This window comes from Bubalus bubalis, chromosome X (assembly GCF_019923935.1).
Source record: "Bubalus bubalis isolate 160015118507 breed Murrah chromosome X, NDDB_SH_1, whole genome shotgun sequence".
Lineage (NCBI taxonomy): Eukaryota > Metazoa > Chordata > Mammalia > Artiodactyla > Bovidae > Bubalus > Bubalus bubalis.
This window is the reverse complement of record NC_059181.1, coordinates 91,081,037-91,100,167: the sequence shown is the minus strand read 5'-3', so window position 1 is coordinate 91,100,167 and position 19,131 is coordinate 91,081,037. Positions and strand designations below refer to the sequence as shown.

Here is a 19,131-nt window from a genome sequence, read left to right as displayed (position 1 = left end):
ATTTAGGGAGATCAGATCAGGGATGTGATTTGTGTCCGGACAGGCCCAGACTATCTATATAGTAGTCTGTGCTATTTATAAAAGAACATATTTATTGTACAAATGGCTCAGCCGGTAAAGAAATCTGCCCACAATTTGGGAGACCTGGGTTCGATCCCTGGGTTGGGAAGATCCCCTGGAGAAGGGAAAGGCTACCCACTCCAGTCGTCTGGCCTGGAGAACCCATGGACTGTATAGTCCATGGGGTCACAAAGAGTCGGACACAACTGAGCGACTTTTACTTTCAGACATCTGAGGAGCAGTCATAAACATTAACCCATCTATATTGTACACATGTGATATTTTAGTCTATAAAATATAATATGTAAACAGATCCTAACCTAAGATATGATTGTATTTCATGAATACCTTACTGGGGTCTATCATGATGTGTCCCTATCAGTGCTTTGAAAAACTCCATGGACCAACCAGTTCAAAATCTCCTAGGATGTTTGCTAAAAATATAGATTCCCCAGGCCCCATTCCAAACCTAATTTGGCCTGGAGTTGCGTCTGAGATCTAAACTTTTAACAAATGCTTCAGATGATTCTAAGAAGCTACTGGATTCTATGTAGTACCACTGGTTCATTAATCAGTCTTTATTAATACAGAATAAATACAGAATAATTTTATTTATGTTGAGTTCTGAAGCACTGTAAAAAGATAATAAAGATAAAAATAGTCTCCAGTTTATGAAATGTGATTAAAAATCATCAGTGACTTAATTGTTTGGGACACTAAATGGTTACCTTATGAGGCTGATCCATAGAAGTTCAGTTAAACCAAAATAAGGGTGGAAACAGTACTCGTAATCCAAATAAGCCTAACCAGCATTCCTTGTAATAGTTCTAGAGAGAAATGTGTTTAGAGATCCAGCTTGGAAGGAATATAGAGCCACCCTTTCCTCCCCACCCCCACCTATTATAGTCCTGGTTATGAGAGCAAAGGCTTTCTTTTCCTTCATTCCTCTACCAGGGGGTTCCCCACTCTACCACTGTCACATCTTTCCTTACCTTCCCTCTGCTCTCCACCCCTCACTAAGAGAGAAAAGGGACTTTCTCAGCTTCAAGTCATTGGGGTAGCACCCAAAGCTTGTGTTTGTGGCTTTAGAAGAGGAGTTCTTCATGTTAACTACAGGAATTGGGAGTGAGGGAGTGAGGAGCTGGTAGGGAGTTCCTGTAAGGGGAGGGGTCAGGGATTTCCCTCACATTCTCCCTTGGTTTGGTACCTGTGAATTGTCTAGAAAAGGGTTAAATGATAATTATTGACATGGTATATTCAAATTACATTAACTGGAGAAGAATAGCATCTATATTTCTCCTACTATATTCCAAATACTGTTCTGTTTACAAGTTCTCAAAAGAAAGCCCAATGCATATGGAGACCACTCACTTTAATGGCAGTGCTTTCATCAAAGGACTTTGGTGCCCATGCATACAGGTGAATTGATGATTTCAAAGCAATTGCAATATATGTTGTTTCTTCATGTTGGACTACAATGATAAAATACAAAGAAGTAACAACGCCACAGGGTTAGCAAGAACACTCAAGTATTTGTATTTGTTGTTAAAAATGCCATAACAATGACAATTAAGAAGGCAATAGCATCCAGAGTGATTTATGGATTCAGTGCAATCTCTAAAATCCCAATGGCCCCCTATGTATAAACAGAAATGCTGATTGAAATTCACATGGAATTAGAAGAGGCCAAAATGCTCTTGAAAATAAAAAACAACGTTGGAGGACTCACAGTTCCCAGTTTCTAAACTTATTATAAGCTATAGTAATCAAAGCAGTGTAGTACTGACATAAGGATAGGCATATAGATCAATGGAGTAGAACTGAATGTCTATAAATAAAGTACATTTATGGTCATGGTGCCAAGAATATTCAATAGAGAAACAACAATTTCTTCATCAAATGGTACTGAGACAACTGAATATCTACATATAAAAAAATGAACTGGATGTCTTACCTTAATCCATATATACAATAATTAACTTGAAATGGATCAAATACCTAAATGTAAGAGCTAAAACTATGAAGCTATTAAAAGTAAATAAACCTTCATGGTAATAGATTTCTCATATTTGACACCAAAAGCATAAACAACAAAAGAAAGAAACAGCTAAATTGGGTTTCATTAAAATTCACTCTTCTATGTATCAAAGGACACTATCAACAGAGTGAAAAGACAAAGTATGGAACAGGAATAAATATTTCCAAATCATATATCTGTAAGGGTTTAGTATCCAGAATATATAAAAAACACAACTCAATAACAAAAAGATAAATAGCCCAAGGGAGATATACAAATGGCCAATAAACACTTGAATGCTCAACAACATCATTCATGAGGGAAATGCAAATCAAAACTATAATGTGATGCTGCTTTATACCTACTTGGATGGTTAGAACCAGAAGAAAGACATTTTAAACAATGAATTTATAATAGATAAACAAAAGATGAAATACTTATACAATGCAATACTATTCAGCAATAAAAAGGAATACTGATACATGTTGTACTGGTTATAGCATGGATGAACCTTGAAAACATTATGGTATGTGACAGAAGCTTGTCACAAAAGATCATATAATGTATAATTCCATTTAAGTACATCATGGAGAAAAGACAAATCTATAGCAGAGAAAGTAGATCAGTAGCTTATTCAGATTATGAAGGGAATAAGGTAAGAGGAATTAAATTTGCAGTGATTGCTAATGGCTATGACGTTTCTTGTTAGAATGATGAAAATCAGATCATGGTGATGGTTACACAACTCTATAAACATACTGCAACTCACTTAATTGTACGCTTTAATTGGGTATATTTTATGGTATATAAATTATTTCAATAGAGCTTTTTTATTAAAGAAAGAAAAAGTTTATAAAAAGTATATGTTTGCCCTTGGCCAGACCTTCTGGCTCTTATGAAATATGTTGTCCTACTTTTAGATTTATGTTTGTGCTAAATCCCTCTTCTTTGGCAGAGATACTGCTGCTGTCTTCTCTAGCCAGACTTCATCTAAGACTAATATATAAGAATTCTCTCTCTCCTTTCCTCTCCCTTCCTCTCTCATTCTCTCTCACTCTGTGTCTCTGCCTCTCTGAGTCTAGCTTCACTTTCTTTCTTTATTTTTTTTTAACTGTTCAGAAGTAGGTCAAAGAATTATGATTAATAAATCCACCAACAAGCAAACAAATTCTCTTTTAAGCAAATAATGCTGATAATTTCAATATATGGCAGTAATTGGTATCAGTCCACTATTTTGTGGACCTTGGAAGGCTATGAAAATACCATGCAAGCATGGTTATGTTGTTATTCTCCTTTGGGAAGGAGCTACTGTTCCCCTCGTCAGTAGGACAAGTGTTATTAGAGAGCTGGGATTGATTGGAATGCAATCAGCCAGGAAAAGTAGACTAAACTAGTCCATCCATTTCACAAACGCACAGAACTATCTTTGCAAGGTTGACTATCTTTGTAAACTCTCTTATTGAACTAAAAACTTGATAAGTTATTAAGAGGTACTTCTGCTATATCAACTTCTGGGTTGACATCTGGGAATATTAAAGTAGTGATACACAAAACTAGAAGAAAATAGTATATTTATTTAATACTTAAGTTGTCTGGGCACTCATTTCTACCTTTATTTGTGTGTATGTATGTATGTATATGGGCTTCCCTGGTGGCTCAGATGGTCAAACGTCTGCCTGCAATGCGGGAGACTTGGGTTCAATCCCTGGGTTGGGAACGTCCCCTGGAGAAGAAAATGGCAACCCACTCCAGTACTCTTGCCTGGAGAACTCCATGGATGGAAGAGCCCGGTAGGCTGCAGTACATGGCGTCACATATGTATACAAATATGAAACCTATCCTGGGAAAGCCTCTTAGTATGCAGAACAGAAATGGTCAGTCAGGATAAAAATATCCTGCCACAACTCATATTGCTAAGTCGCTTCAGTCGTGTCCGACTCTGTGTGACCCCATAGACGGCAGCCCACCAGGCTTCCCCATCCCTGGGATTCTCCAGGCAAGAACACTGAAGTGGGTTGCCATTTCCTTCTCCAACGCATGAAAGTAAAAAGTGAAAGTGAAGTTGCTCAGTCGTGTCCGACTCTAGCGACCCCATGGACTGCAGCCTACCAGGCTCCTCTGTCCATGGGATTTTCTAGGCAAAAGTACTGGAGTGGGGTGCCATTGCCTTCTCCGAACTCATATTATGTGATTCCAACTATCTCTTACCTATGCCACTAGTTCTGACTGATAGACAATTAGTAAAGAGGAAAGAAGAAAAAAGGCTAAGAGTAGAGGGGATTTGCTTCAGAAATAGAAAGAATGGGAAAACATTACTTCCAAGTTGTTGAGAGATGACAGCAGGACTCTGAGACCCTGGATTTGTTACTCCATTCCACAGCGGATGGTTGTCAAGACACACGGGATATGAAAACACACTAATCAGACAGGAAATATTTTGCAATTATACTCATGAATATCATAAGTGGGAATGAGAGCCAGCAGATAATTGATAAATTTTCTTTTTGACTCATGGTAAAGTTTCTTGGTCAGTATTAAGAGGGATTTCCCAATTTTTAAAAAAGGAATCATTATGGGATTCTATTTTATTGCTGCTCCAAGGAAAGACAATGTCATATAAATCTTGCAGGTTACTGAAGACACATTAACATTTATACAATTGAAGTTAAATAGAAGCAGGAAGAAACATCAGTTAATGTGAACTAATTAGAGTGAGTGGGAAGGGAAGAAAGGAGAAAAAGTAAACCAAATTTAACTTCAATAGCTATTTCAGTCAATCAATATTTTTTCAATAACAGCCATTATTGTGACATAAAAGACTTGAAAGATGTCTCAGAGAAATTTACTCATTTTTGTATTCGAAGTTGCAAATGTTTTCCTTTCTCTACTTTACCTTTCACAAGAATGTACTTCACCAAATGAAGGGAGGCAAAATTTATATAGCTGAGGTAAATGGCAACATATTCCAGTATTCTTGCCTGGGAAATTCAAAGGACTAGGGAGCCTGGCAGGCTACAGTCCAAGAGGTCACAAAAGAGTTGGACATGGCAATGACTAAACAATAACAACAAAAACAAATGTGAAATGAGACTTACGGACACTGAAGTGTTCACAGCCTGTCAACTTATCAATTGCTTTGCAGGCTTCTTCTGTTTTGAGCATTTCCTCTTGTCTTCTTTTACTTTCTGGATCATCATTCAAAATCTTATTTCTCAGCCATGTCAAATGATACACTCGAAGTCTATTCTTACGGCCTGATAGATAAGAAAAGACACAGTGTTTTAATTCAGTCTTTTTTTTTTTTTTTTTACATATTAGAAGAACAAAAAAGGTAAAGGTATTTTGTCTTTTTAATCAAATCTTTTAATTAAAGTAAAAAGCACTTAAAAAACTATACTGCATTGAGTCTCCCCTTTAGAGTTTGGAAATATGATAGCAAAGTTTCTTTTAGTCTCTCACTTCCAAGAAATAGCTGAAGTGTCTACCAGCTATCAATGTAGAAGTGAATGTACAATACTTCTTTGGAACAGGTTAAGACTACTACTATGTGGGCAACAGAATTACCATCCATTCATTTGTTTCTTAGCTTTTAATCTAAGCCATGACTTTTTTGGGACTCAGAGACCTAGAAGCTGTCTCTGGTAGTGTGCATATATGAGAAGATATGTCTGGTGTATTGACTGTTAGGCATCCTCAGCCAGTGAGATGGGTCTCTCTCTCTGTACTCTTTCATTCCAGTAAACTTACAAAGAAATCCAATGGTTTATTATTTTTTCTCAGCCCAATCTATCTTTAATGTTATTTTTCTAATTGTAAATCCCATCAAATTCTTACAGTTCTTTCAGAAAAACAAGCCATTAAAATCACACATTTATTTTCATATATAGTGACGTTATAGTCATTTTTAGACTATAAGATTTCTAGGCCCAACATTAAGATTCTTATTCATGTAATCTTAAACATATTTTTAATCATTTTTCAGCAGTGTTAGAATTCAAGTATCTATATCTATTGTCATTCTGTTCTCAAATAACAAAGTTGAGCTCCAAACTATCAGGTATCTTTCTATACTAACATTCTCTGTACTATCTTATGCAAAAATAATCCACATTTAAGAGAAGCTTCAGCAATAAAAAGAGAATATTTGGGTTAGATAAAGCTGGATAAAAAGAAATCTGTTATCCAGATGTGCAGCCTGTAAGCCATCCAGATGTATTCAAAAACTAAATGTTGCTTCCATGTGCCTCAAACAATTATAAATGAATGGCCATGAAAAATGATTTAAAAAATCATGATACTTCGGTATATATTTCTAGGGGATTTTCTCTAACCAAAACTTAAAGCAACATTAATCATATTTAGGACTATACATAATCATTAATTAATGTGAAATATCATTATTAGGTATAGACAGGAAGTATATAAGCACATAAAAATTACTGTGATTAGCATCATTTTATTCTACAGTTAAAACATTTAACATTTTTTCCCAATCTTTCAAGAGTAATTTTTTGCCTAAAGTAAGCATTAATGTTAGTGCTTTTCTGATACCAAGTACTGTTTAGTAATCACAATAATTATTAACATCCATATACTTGATCTCTCATATTCCAAGGTTCAGGCTCTGACTGACCCAAACTAAAAAGTTCAACTACTATGTGGGAAGAATAGAGGATCCATTCTTGTTACTAGCCCTATCTGTAGACCCTTATTATAGGGCTGTGGTAGGTACAACAGACTCTCATTTTTATCCAGTTATTGGCCTCTTTGTTCCTTGTTGCTTCTAACACATCACAGGAAAGGTATATATTGGAGGTTACTGTGGTGGTGAGTGCATGGGTGGCTGAGGCTGTGACTTCCAAAGTTGTGCATGGTTACTGAGAGAAGACCTGATAGGATGCAAATGGCATGGTTTTTCCTTTCCCTGACCTAGTAGAGGTACATTGCAATCAAATATCCAGACATCAAAGGAGAGTCAGAAGTTTACATTGTAAATAGTTAAGAAAATGCAAGTAGGAAAGCCTGGTGTCCCAATTAAAAATTATATTTACAGTGCTTTCCTAGGAACACTTTCACTTGAGAAAGTCTTTAGCCCAGTTTACAACCTAATTAATCTGCATAATAACTTAGCTAATTTTAGTTCTTAAAACAAACCGGAGATGGTAATCAGCAAATTGAGTGGCTCTACAACTTGAATCTGACGGAATGGTCTTCTCTTTATAAGTTTAGTAATGTCTGCCTTTCCACTTCTGTCCATCAGATACAGATTCGATCGAGTTCCCAACAGCAAATTCACTCCTGTTCATATACAAAAAGAAAAGTGCTATATTAGCTCAGATTACATTTTTATAATTGCATTTATATTACTATTCTTGCTCCTCCAGTGTGCTGATCTATGTAAAGGTGATGTTTGTCATTTTAAGCTACTGTTGACTTCATTCTGTGTAACAGGGAACTCTCTACTAACAGAACAAATTTATTTTCATTAAAATATAGAAAATAACACCTTCTGGTAATATTCTGCTGGCTGGTGTCTGGTATGCCATCACACAGATAGAACTTTGTGTATATCTTAGTACCTTTTAGTAATGTCCCAAACTTTACAAAAATCAGTCAACTCTTTTGAAAGTTACTATTAAATATTCATGAGGCCTAGTATATATAGTCTTTTTTAAAAAAATTAATTATTTTTTAATTGAAGGATAATTGCTTTACAGAATTTTGTTGTTTTCTGTCAAACCTCAACATGAATCAGCCATACGTATATGTATATCCCTTCCCTCTTGTTGGTTTCTCATTCATAACTATAACAGCAATTTAATACTTTTAAATAATTATATGCAAATTATTTTAATATTGGGTGATTCTGTGTTCATGCATATATTAAAAAACTTATATTGCTGAATGTCTATAAAATTAGTTCCTATTTCATGTATTTACATTCCTATACTCTGTTATTTGTGTGCTGGCTCTATTCATTAAAATATAAGCACTGTTTAAAGACTGAATGAGAAGACTAAAATAGAAGATTCAACTAAATTTAGAATGCACTTCAAATGGGGGTCAGGATCAAGACAGTGGAGTAGAAAGACTCTGAACACACCTCTTTCCATGGGCACACAAAAATTACAACTATTTACAGAGCAACTGTCTATGAGAATGACCTAAAGGCTAGCAGGAAGATTTTCTGCAACTAAAGACATAAAGAAGGAGCCACAACAAGATGGGAAGGAATGACAGAGATGCAGTTTAGTAAAGACCCATATTCAAGAGCTGATGACTCATAAACAAGAGGTTCTTCCCAAGGAGTTTGGCATCCAAGATGCACATTGGGTTCCCCAGCCCGGGGGTCTGGCACTGGGAAGATGAGCTCCTAGAACAATTGGTTTTGAAAATCAAGTGGGGCTTATTTTCAGGAGAGTTGAAGGGCCATAAGTAAAAGAAATTCCATTCTTACAGGGCATGCACAAAATCTCATATGCTTCAAGTTTCAAGGCAGACACGGTGGTTTGAAAGGTGCCTGGGTCAGACCCACTTGTTGATCTTGGAGAATCCCCTTGGAGAGGCAGAAGCCATTGGGACACCCCTGGGGACTGAGATACTGGCAGTGGCCATTTGGGGCATCTTGTTCTACCATGATGACACATACTAAAATCTTTTATATTTTAAAATATAAAACCACAAGTTATAAAAATGGGTTACTAGACATTAAGCTCATCTCTGGGTAGTTGCCTGACTGAAATGATAATGAAGTAAACTTTGCTTTCTTGTTATCTGACACATTACATTAGTAGAACTTTGAGGATGGCTTTTTTTTTCTGCAAAACTATAATATTTGCTACACTGTTCTATTTTTAATTTAAAATTCTGTCCCCTGTTCAATCATACATTAAGCAAAATCTATGAAACTGCAGGTTGGAGGTTGGCATTTATTTTGGATTTTTCACTTCCTTGCATTAATTTATTCTATTTCATTTATGGTTCAGACTGGCTTGAGGTAAAAAACTGTCTCAGAATTACCAAGTGGTTAAAATTCTCCTGGAATAAAGGATTGAAGAAGTCTATTAAAGTTAAGATATTATACAAGGAATTTTGTCTACAAATCCTCAAGATATTTTAAAAACAAGAACTTTTGAAGAAATTTCTTGCAATAATCTCATTAGGTATTATACATTGCATTCTATCACAAATTAAAAATACTAAGCTTGAATTTTCAAATAATTATAACCTAGTCCAATTTTATATTTTAGCAAAGTTAATTCAGGTTATAAAGAAAAACAGAATGAGCAGGAGAGGGAGTAATTCAAACATCAAACTGCACTGAGTGAAAATAAATAAGCAAGTTAACTACTCTCTCTGTGTGTAGATACATGTGTATATACATGTTTAATAACATATACAAACACACACACACACACACACACATACATGGAAATCAGGAGGACATGGCAACCCACTCTAGTATTCTTGCCAGGATAATCACTTGGACAGAGAAGCCTGATGGGTTATGGTCCATAGGGTCGCAGAGTCAGATAGGATTGAAGTGACTTAGCATGTATGCATAATTGAAAACAGTTGTGCTTAGTCGCTCAGTTGTGTCCGACTCTTTGCAACCCCATGAACTGTAGCCCACTAGGCTCCTCTGTCCATGGGGATTATCCAAGCAAGAATACTGTAGCGGGTTGGCATTCCCTTCTTCAGGGGATCTTTCTAACCCAGGGATCAAACCCAGGTCTCCCGCATGGCAGGCAGATTCTTTACCATCTGAGTCACCAGGGAAGCCCTGAAAACATTTTGTCAATAGCAAATACATATTTTATATCTGTGCTTTTATACTAGTTTTTATATAGATAAAAATGTACTCTTTAAAACACAACTCAGTTTTAAGAAATCAAACTTACCCCACAAAGAACCACAGCAGATCTCAGAAGTGAATTCCTTTTCATACATGTGGATTAGTGGTTTTTTACATTCATAAGAGACATATAATGGGTTAACATTAACGTCAGAGGGTCGCTTAGATGATTTCTCAGGTACTTCCACTAATCCAGCATATACTGTGAAGAGAAGATATTGAGAGAACTTACTAGTGTGTACACCATATGCACTTGAGTGTTTTTACAAATGAGACACAGCTTAGAAAAATTCCTTTTCCTTTATTGTATTTTATTTTTTATGGAGCTATAATTTCTATAATTCATAAATCATCAGATGACACAAATCAAGACAGAATATATTTCTGTATATGAATGCATTTCAAGTTACTGTGATTATATATCAAATGAAATCCAGATGAGGGAGCCAATTTCTCAATTATAGTTCGAATTTAGGTGCTATAAAGATTTAGTGAAGAGTAGATTTTTTAAAAATCCATCTGAATTTATGTCATCTGAGTATCAGAATGACTTCTTTTCTGATAATGAACCAGTGGTCAAAACCTGTATTTAATATGGAACAGACTGCAGCATTTGAAGATTATATTAAATACACTTACAGATGGCACTGGCAAAGTCAGCATTTGCAGTCCTTTCAGAATCATTGGAGGGAGAAGAGTGGTTGGCAGAGAAACCTGATTCTGTTGATACTTCTGATATGTCCACAGTGTCATTCTCAGCATCAGGTACTGCGGGTGCAGCACCCGGGGCAATGGCATTTGAGGCCTCACTTCTACCGCCTGACTCCTAAAAGATGATCAACAATTGATTTTGACTTTATTAGGAAATTAACAAGGAGAGAAATGTAAGATGCCTAGGGGTTACTTGAAAGAGGGAATGCAAATTTTGTATTTGTACAGATGTATGTAAACATCTGTAATTCTTGATCCTTATAAAACCCACATTTACCAGTAGAACTCAATAATGTTAGCAGAAAAGAAAGAACTAACTTATAGTGAGACAACTGATGTCAGAACAGAAATTAATGGAGCATGAAATCCTCAGCTATATAATTTGGGGACTTAAAATTTGTGGAAATTTTACTATGCATCAGATATCCTGTTAGGCATCTTATTTACAGATTGTTGTGAATCCTTGCAACAACACCAAAAGTAAATTTGATTATCTCCCTTTTACTTATAAGGAAACTAAAGCTTATTGAAGTTAAACAATCTATTCAAGGTAACATAAATAATCAGGGGGATTAAAGTTTGAAGCCAAAGTCTGTCTGATTCCAAAGCTTATGCTTTCAGTTACATTATTTCAAATAGCTGCATGCAAAAATAAAAAAGTACTATTGTGCTGGATTCAATTTCATTTTGTCAAAGGACAAAGCTAATGATAGAAAATCAACCAACACAATTTCAAGAGTGCAAAAATGCTTCAGTGAAGGTCTAGCTAGATTCTATTGACTTACAGACAAGAAATTCAAGGATAAAGTCACAAAATGTGACAGAATTTATGTGGGATGCCATATCCAATGGAAAAACATACCAATTCTTTTTGGTAAGCCTGTTTGCCAATAAGCATTTCTTTTATGTATAAACAGTGATTCTTGGCATTGATACAGTTATCCTGTCCTACCAAAAACTTGTTTTTATGACCTTTCCTACCATAAAAGTATTATATGGCAACATGTCCTTTTAAAATGAAAATGAAAGGAAGATCTATTCTCTCCGCAAATGTTTAAAACATTTCTTAAGATAACTGGAGATACCCAGGGGTGCTATGAAAACCATGCTGGGACATCTAGTTTTAATGTCTTTAATTAAGATAGGTAGGTAGGTAGGTAAGAGCTACCTACTAGGATAGATGAGCAGATGGGTGGATAGAAAGACAAGTAGATAGACTGACAGACATTCAGGCAGACATAGATTCCTTTTTACTGATATTGCTTTCCCATTGGAAATCATCTAGGGAATTTCTTCCTACCTTGGAAAGAAAAACTTCCTAGGGAGTTTTTTTGTTTGTTTTCTTTCCTTCCTTGATTCCTTTTTTTAATTAGTTAATTTATTTTAATTGGAGGCTAATTACTTTACAATATTGCAGTGGTTTTTGCCATACATTGACATGAATCAGCCATGGGTGTACATGTGTCCTCCATGCTGAAACCCCTCCCATCTCCCTCCCCATCCCATCCTTCAGAGTTGTCTCAGTGCACTGGCTTTGAGTGCCCTGTTTCATGCATCAAACTTGGACTGGTGATCTATTACATATGGTAATATACATGTTTCAATGCTATTCTCTCAAATCATCCCACCCTTGCCTTCTCCCACAGAGTCCAAAAGTCTGTTCTTCTTATCTGTGTCTCTTTTGCTGTCTCACATTTATGCTCATCATTACCATTTTTCTAAATTCCATATATATGCATTAGTATACTGTATTGGTGTTTTTCTTTCTGACCTACTTCATTCTGTATAATAGGCTCTGGTTTCATTCACCTCATTAGAACCGATTCAAATGCATTTTTTTAAATAACTGAGTAAAGTTCCATTGTGTATATATACCACAGCTTTCTTATCCAGTCATCTGCTGATGGACATCTAGGTTGCTTCCATGTCCTGGCTATTGTAAACAGTGTTGTGATGAACACTGGGGTACACGTCACTTTCAATTCTGGTTTCCTTGGTGCATATGCCCAGCAGTGGGATTGCTGAGTCGTATGGCAGTTCTATTTCCAGTTCTTTAAGGAATCTCCACACTGTTCTCCATAGTGACTATACTAGTTTGCATTCCCATCAACAGTGTAAGAGGGTTCCCTTTTCCCCACACCCTCTCCAGCATTTATTGTTTGTACACTTTGGGATAGCAGTCATTCTGACCGGTGTGAGAAGGTACCTCATTGTAGTTTTGATTTGCATTTCTCTGATAATGAGTGATGCTGAGCATCTTTTTATGCATTTGTTAGCCATCTGTATGTCTTCTTTGGAGAAATGTCTGTTTACTTCTTTGGCCCACTTTTGCATTGGATTGTTTGTTTTTCTGCTATTGAGCTACGTGAGCTGTTTGCATATTTTGGAGATTAATTCTTTGTCAGATGCTTCATTTGCTATTATTTTCTCCCAATCTGAAGGCTGTCTTTTCATCTTGCTTATAGTTTCCTTTGTTGTGCAAAAGCTTTTAAGTTTAATTATGTCCCATTTGTTTATTTTTTCTTTTATTTCCATTACTCTGGGAGGTGGGTCATAGAGGATCCTGCCATGATTTATGTCAGAGAGTTTTTTGCCTATGTTTTCCTCTAGAGTTTTATAGTTTCCGGTCTTACATTTAGATCATTAATCCATTTTGAGTTTATTTTTGTATATGGTGTTAGAAAGTGTTCTAGCTTTTTTTCTTTACAGGTGGTTGACCAGTTTTCCCAGCACCACTTGTTAAAGAGATTGTCTTTCTCCATTGTATATTCTTGCCTCCTTTGTCAAAGATAAGGTGCCCATAGGTGCATGGATTTATCTCTGGACTTTCTATTTTGTTCCATTGATCTATGTTTCTGTCTTTGTGTCAGTACCATACTGTCTTGATGACTGTAGCTTTGTAGCATAGTCTGAAGTCAGGCAGGTTGAGTCCTCCAGTTCCATTCTTCTTTCTCAAGATCACTTTGGCTATTTGAGGTTTTTTGTATTTGCATACAAATTGTGAAATCATTTTTTCTAGTTCTCTGAAAAACACCATTGGTAGCTTGATAGGGATTGCATTGAATCTATAGATTGCTTTAGGTAGTATACTCATTTTCACTATATTAATTCTTCCAATCCATGAACATGGTATATTTCTCCATCTATTTGTGTCCTCTTTGATTTCTTTCATCAGTGTTTTATAGTTTTCTATATATAGGTCTTTTGTGTCTTTAGGTAGATTTATTCCTAAGTATTTTATTCTTTTCATTGCGATTGTGAATGGAATTGATTCCTTAATTTCTCTTTCTGTTTTTTCATTGTTGGTGTATAGGAATGCAAGGGATTTCTGTGTGTTAATTTTATATCCTACAACATTACTCTATTCATTGATTAGCTCTAGTAATTTTCTGGTGGTGTCTTTAGGGTTTTCTATGCAGAGAATCATGTCATCTGCAAACAGTGAGAGTTTTACTTCTTCTTTTCTAATCTGGACTCCTTTTATTTCTTTTTCTTCTCTGATTGCTGTGGCTAAAACTTCCAAAACTACGTTCAATAGTAGTGGTAAGAGTGGGCACCCTTGTTTTGTTCCTGACTTTAGGGGAAATGCTTTCAATTTTTCACTGCTGAGGACAATGTTTGCTGCGGGTTTATCATATATGGCTTTTATTATGTTGAGGTATGTTCCTTCTGTGCCTGCTTTCTGAAGGGTGTTTTTTTTTTTTTTAATCATAAATGGATGTTGAATTTTGTCAAAGGCTTTCTCTGCATCTATTGAGATCATCATATGTTTTTTTCTTTCAGTTTGTTAATGTGGTATATCACATTGATTGATTTGCAAATATTGAAGAATCCTTGCATCCCTGGGATAAAAGCCCACTTGGTCATGATGCATGATTTTTTTAATATGTTGTTGGATTCTGTCTGCTAGAATTTTGTTGAGGATTTTTGCATCTCTGTTCTTCAGTGATATTGGCCTGTAGTTTTCTTGTTTTGGCATCTTTGTCTGGTTTTGGTATTAGGGTGATGGTGGCCTCATAGAATGAGTTTGGTAGTTTACCTTCCTCTGCAATTCTAGAAGAGTTTGAATAGGATAGGTGTTCAGATCAGATCAGTTGCTCAGTCGTGTCCGACTATTTGCGACCCCATGAATCGCAGCACGCCAGGCCTCCCTGTCCATCACCAACTCCCAGAGTTCACTGAGACTCATGTCCATCGAGTCAGTGATACCATCCAGCCATCTCATCCTCTGTCGTCCCCTTCTCCTCCTGCCCCCAATCCCTCCCAGCATCAGAGTCTTTTCCAATGAGTTAACTCTTCGCATGAGGTAGCCAAAGTACTGGAGTTTCAGCTTCAGCATCATTCCTTCCAAAGAAATCCCAGGGCTGATCTCCTTCAGAATGGACTGGTTGGATCTCCTTGCAGTCCAAGGGACTCTCAAGACTCTTCTCCAACACCACAGTTCAAAAGCATCAATTCTTCAGCGCTCAGCCTTCTTCACAGTCCAACTCTCACATCCATACATGACCACAGGAAAAACCATAGCCCTGAACAGACAGACCTTTGTTGGCAAAGTAATGTCTCTGCTTTTGAATATGCTATCTAGGTTGGTCATAACTTTCCTTCCAAGGACTAAGTGTCTTTTAATTTCATGGCTGTAGTCACCATCTGTAGTGATAGGTGTTAGCTCTTCTCTAAAGTTTTGGTAGAATTCAGCTGTGAAGCCATCTGGTCCTGGGCTTTTGTTTGTTGGAAGATTTTTGATTATAGTTTCGATTTCCATGCTTGTGATGAGTCTGTTAAGATTTTCTATTTTTCCTGGTTCAGTTTTAGAAGGTTATACTTTTCTAGGAATTCGTCCATTTCTTCCAAGTTGTCCATTTTATTGTTATATAGTTGCTGATAGTAGTCTCTTATTATCCTTTGTATTTCTGTGTTGTCTGTTGTGATTTCTCCGTTTTCATTTCTAATTTTGTTGATTCTTCCTTGATTTCTTACCATAATTATTGTATGCCTACCATAAACCAAGCCTGAGGTTGGACCCTGGGACTGGATGAGTAAATGAAGAACAGTTGTCAAGGATGGATTAAACATAGTATGAGTTGGGTCATGAAGGATGACTAGTTCAAAAGCAGAGAAGAGGTAAGGGGAAGCCATATAGACAGAGAAAATTTCTGGCATAGGGTCATTAATTCATGAAGGAGCAAGGCATCTTCTAAGTTAGTTTGTATGATAGGACAATGGGCTGGGGAAGTAAATTGGCATGATAATTCTTCTGTCTGGAATCTCAGCTCTGTTTTCAGATATCCAATACTCCACATCTGTCAAGAACTATTTCAAATAGCACATGTTTCAAGAAATCTTCTCTGTGATAATTCCTATTTATCTACCATCTGTGAAGCTACTTGAGTATTTTTAAACTTACCTATAAAGTCAGTAAATGTTTTTTGAATGTCAAAATCATTGTCTAAACACAGCACATTACTTCCGTTTAAATTGTCTGTGTTAACCATTCCTCAAAAAGTTAAAATACAAGCTAATAATTCCATTCCTAGGTATACAGATCAAAGAACTAAAAACTGCAGCTCCAACAACAGATACTTGTACAGCAATGTTCACAGCAGCCAAAGATGAAAATGACTCAAGTGTCTATCAAAAGATGAATGGATAAAAAATATGTGATGTATTCATACTATTTATTAAGCCTTAAAAAGGAAGTAAATTCTGATATATGATGCTAAATGGATGAACCTTGAAAATATTATGCTGAGACAGACAGAAAAAGACAAATATTGTGTGATTCTGCTCATATAAGGTACCTATACAAAAGTAGAATGGAGGTTATTGGGAACTTTGGAGGATAATGGGGAGTTAATTGTTTGAGGTGATAAAAAATCTCCAGAAATTAATAGTATTACTGGTTGTACAACATTGTGAATGTACTTAACTCCATTGAACTGTACACTTAAAAATAGTTAAAATGTGAAACTTTCTGTTACGTGTATTCTATCACAATAAAAATCTCCCAGAAAAAATGTATGTATTAAGAGACACTATCCCAAGCATATTGTTCATGGAGTTCTCCATTTTTCCTTCTCCATTTCCTTCTTTATTCCCTTCTCCATTTGCCATTTCCTCTTGATGAAAGTGAAGGAGGGGAGTGAAAATTCTGGCTTAAAACTCAACATTCAAAAAACTAAGATCATGGCATCTGGTCCCATCACTTCATGGCAAATAGATGGGGAAATAATGGAGACAGTGACAGACCATTTTCTTGGGCTCAAAAATCACTGTAGATGGTGACTGCAGCAATGAAATTAAAAGATGCTTGCTCCCTGGAAGAAAAACTATGATCAATCTTGACAGCATATTGAAAAACAGAGACATTACTTTGCCAACAAAAGTCCATCTAGTCAAAGCTATGGTTTTTCCAGTGGTTATGTATGGATGTGAGAGTTGGACTGTGAAGAAAGCTGAGTGCAGAAGAATTGACGCTTTTGAACTGTGGTGGTGGAGAAGACTCTTGAGAGTCCCTTGGACTGCAAGGAGATCAATCCAATCAATCCTAAAGGAATCAGTCCTGAATATTGATTGGAAGCACTGATGCTGAAGCTGAAACTCCAATACTTTGGCCACCTGATGTGAAGAACTGACTCATTTGAAAAGACCCTGATGCTGGGAAAGATTGAAGGCAAGAGGAGGAGGGGACAACAGAGGATGAGAAGGTTGCATGGCATCACCGACTTGATGGATATGAGTTTGAGTAAGCTCTGAGAGTTGGTAATGGATAGGGAAGTCTGGTGTGCTGCAGTCCATGAGGTCACAAAGAGTTGGACATGACTGAGTGACTGAACTGAACTGATCCCAAGCATATGATCTGAGTAATAAAGTTGGACAAATAAGATATTTTTGTTCTTGGAAGAAAATAGGAAGCATCCAAATAAGAAGAAATAAAGATGTATCTAGAGATATAATTTAAAATGTTAAGACTTTGGAATAGAAGTTTAAAATATATTTGTAATGGCTGGAAATATGACATATCATATGAATAAATGCATTTGCAAGGAGATGAATTTATTCTCCTTTTCAAATGGTGTATTACCTCTAGTTGATGTTCAAATTCCTGGAATACTGGTCTCTCCAATATTGGATCATCTGTCTCTGAGCAATTTTCTCCTCCATTCAGTTCTTGGGCTTCACTTTCTTCATTGGTTCCACTGACTCCCTCATTTCCATTACTCTCCTTGCCTCTTCTTCCACTGCCTACATTCGCTCTGTGTTCTTCATGGTCTCCAATGGCTGCACTGTCCCCACGGGCTGCACTTCCTCCATGGCTTCTATTAACTCTCTGACTTCCATAGCTGCTGAAAGATCCTTCTCCTCTATCACTTCCATCTTTACCATCTTGCTTGTAGCTTCTGCCTCTGCCACAGCTTGGCCTGATAACAAGATTCAATTAATGATAGAAAGTCACCCAACAAAAATAAATGTCAACAAATGAAACAAAATTAGGTTGACTAACACATATGTATCATCTCCAGGCATGTTTTTGCTCTATGTGAACACTACTGGTATGATATAGATATGAAAAATGTCCCTATGTCCTGTCAATCTTAATATTGAATTAACATCATAGTCACCATCAACTCCCTGGCTACATTTGCATGACAGATGGAAAAGGACGTATTAGGAACATGTATTAGGTTAGCAGTAATAATATGTTTTTTTCTTAAATCATAGATTATTTCATACATTAGCAACTTCACAGCCACATGAATGATCAAGCCCATATTTTTGGCTCAACCACAACACATTTGAATATTTCTTATATTTAATTTATGTTAATTTAAACACATGCCTTGATCTTCTAACATGTGTATCATCCATTCTGCAACAGATTTTCATTGATTTTTCTACTACTATCACCAGGTAGTTCAGTAATATAGATCTCATTTAGTTAATATAGTCACTTAATTACTTGCTAGGACCACCAAGCTTAGCACAATGTCTCAATAATCTTTTGCATAAGAGACAACATAAATAAGTAACTATGATAAATCTAAAAGCAAATGAATTTGAGATCAGAATTCCTGGTAGTTTTCTTGGCAAAAAAAAAAAAAAAGAAAAAATGTTGAATAATCTGTAGTCTGTTCTGTCATATAAAGCCCTGGTAACAGTTGAAAATTAACAAAACAAAATATGAATTTCAATATTATAAAGCAAACAATTTTCCCACTGTTATTTTTCTAAAAATACAAAAATATAATATGTTAATGAATCATCTTTAAGAGCAGTTTAAATACAAACCATAAGCAAATGTAAAATAAGAACACATTGGCTGTTTATAAAGCAGGACCAAGTAACTATATATATAGCAGAGAACTGGTGGTATGCCAAAAACAATACTTCACTAAATATTATCGCTTTGAGTAGCTACTCTATAAGAAGATAAAACTGAATGAGCATTGAATTTAGTTACAGCAGTTTTCAGAGTCTCAAGGATGTTAGT

The 19,131-nt window shown here is 36.0% G+C and overlaps 1 protein-coding gene across 3 annotated transcripts in view; it reads right to left on the bottom strand.

Moving 5' to 3' along the window:
• The window catches only part of NRK (Nik related kinase), a 128,492-nt gene that overhangs the window by 12,110 nt on the left and 97,251 nt on the right, over positions 1 to 19,131 (bottom strand). For all 3 annotated transcript variants that reach the window (XM_025277286.3, XM_025277284.3, XM_025277285.3), the window contains exons 19-24: positions 17,725 to 18,061; positions 10,572 to 10,758; positions 9,979 to 10,134; positions 7,232 to 7,375; positions 5,173 to 5,331; positions 1,432 to 1,532 (exon numbers count right to left, since the gene is read on the bottom strand). In XM_025277286.3, coding sequence (XP_025133071.3) covers positions 1,432 to 1,532; positions 5,173 to 5,331; positions 7,232 to 7,375; positions 9,979 to 10,134; positions 10,572 to 10,758; positions 17,725 to 18,061 — 1,084 coding nt within the window. The remainder of the gene's footprint in view (positions 1 to 1,431; positions 1,533 to 5,172; positions 5,332 to 7,231; positions 7,376 to 9,978; positions 10,135 to 10,571; positions 10,759 to 17,724; positions 18,062 to 19,131) is intronic.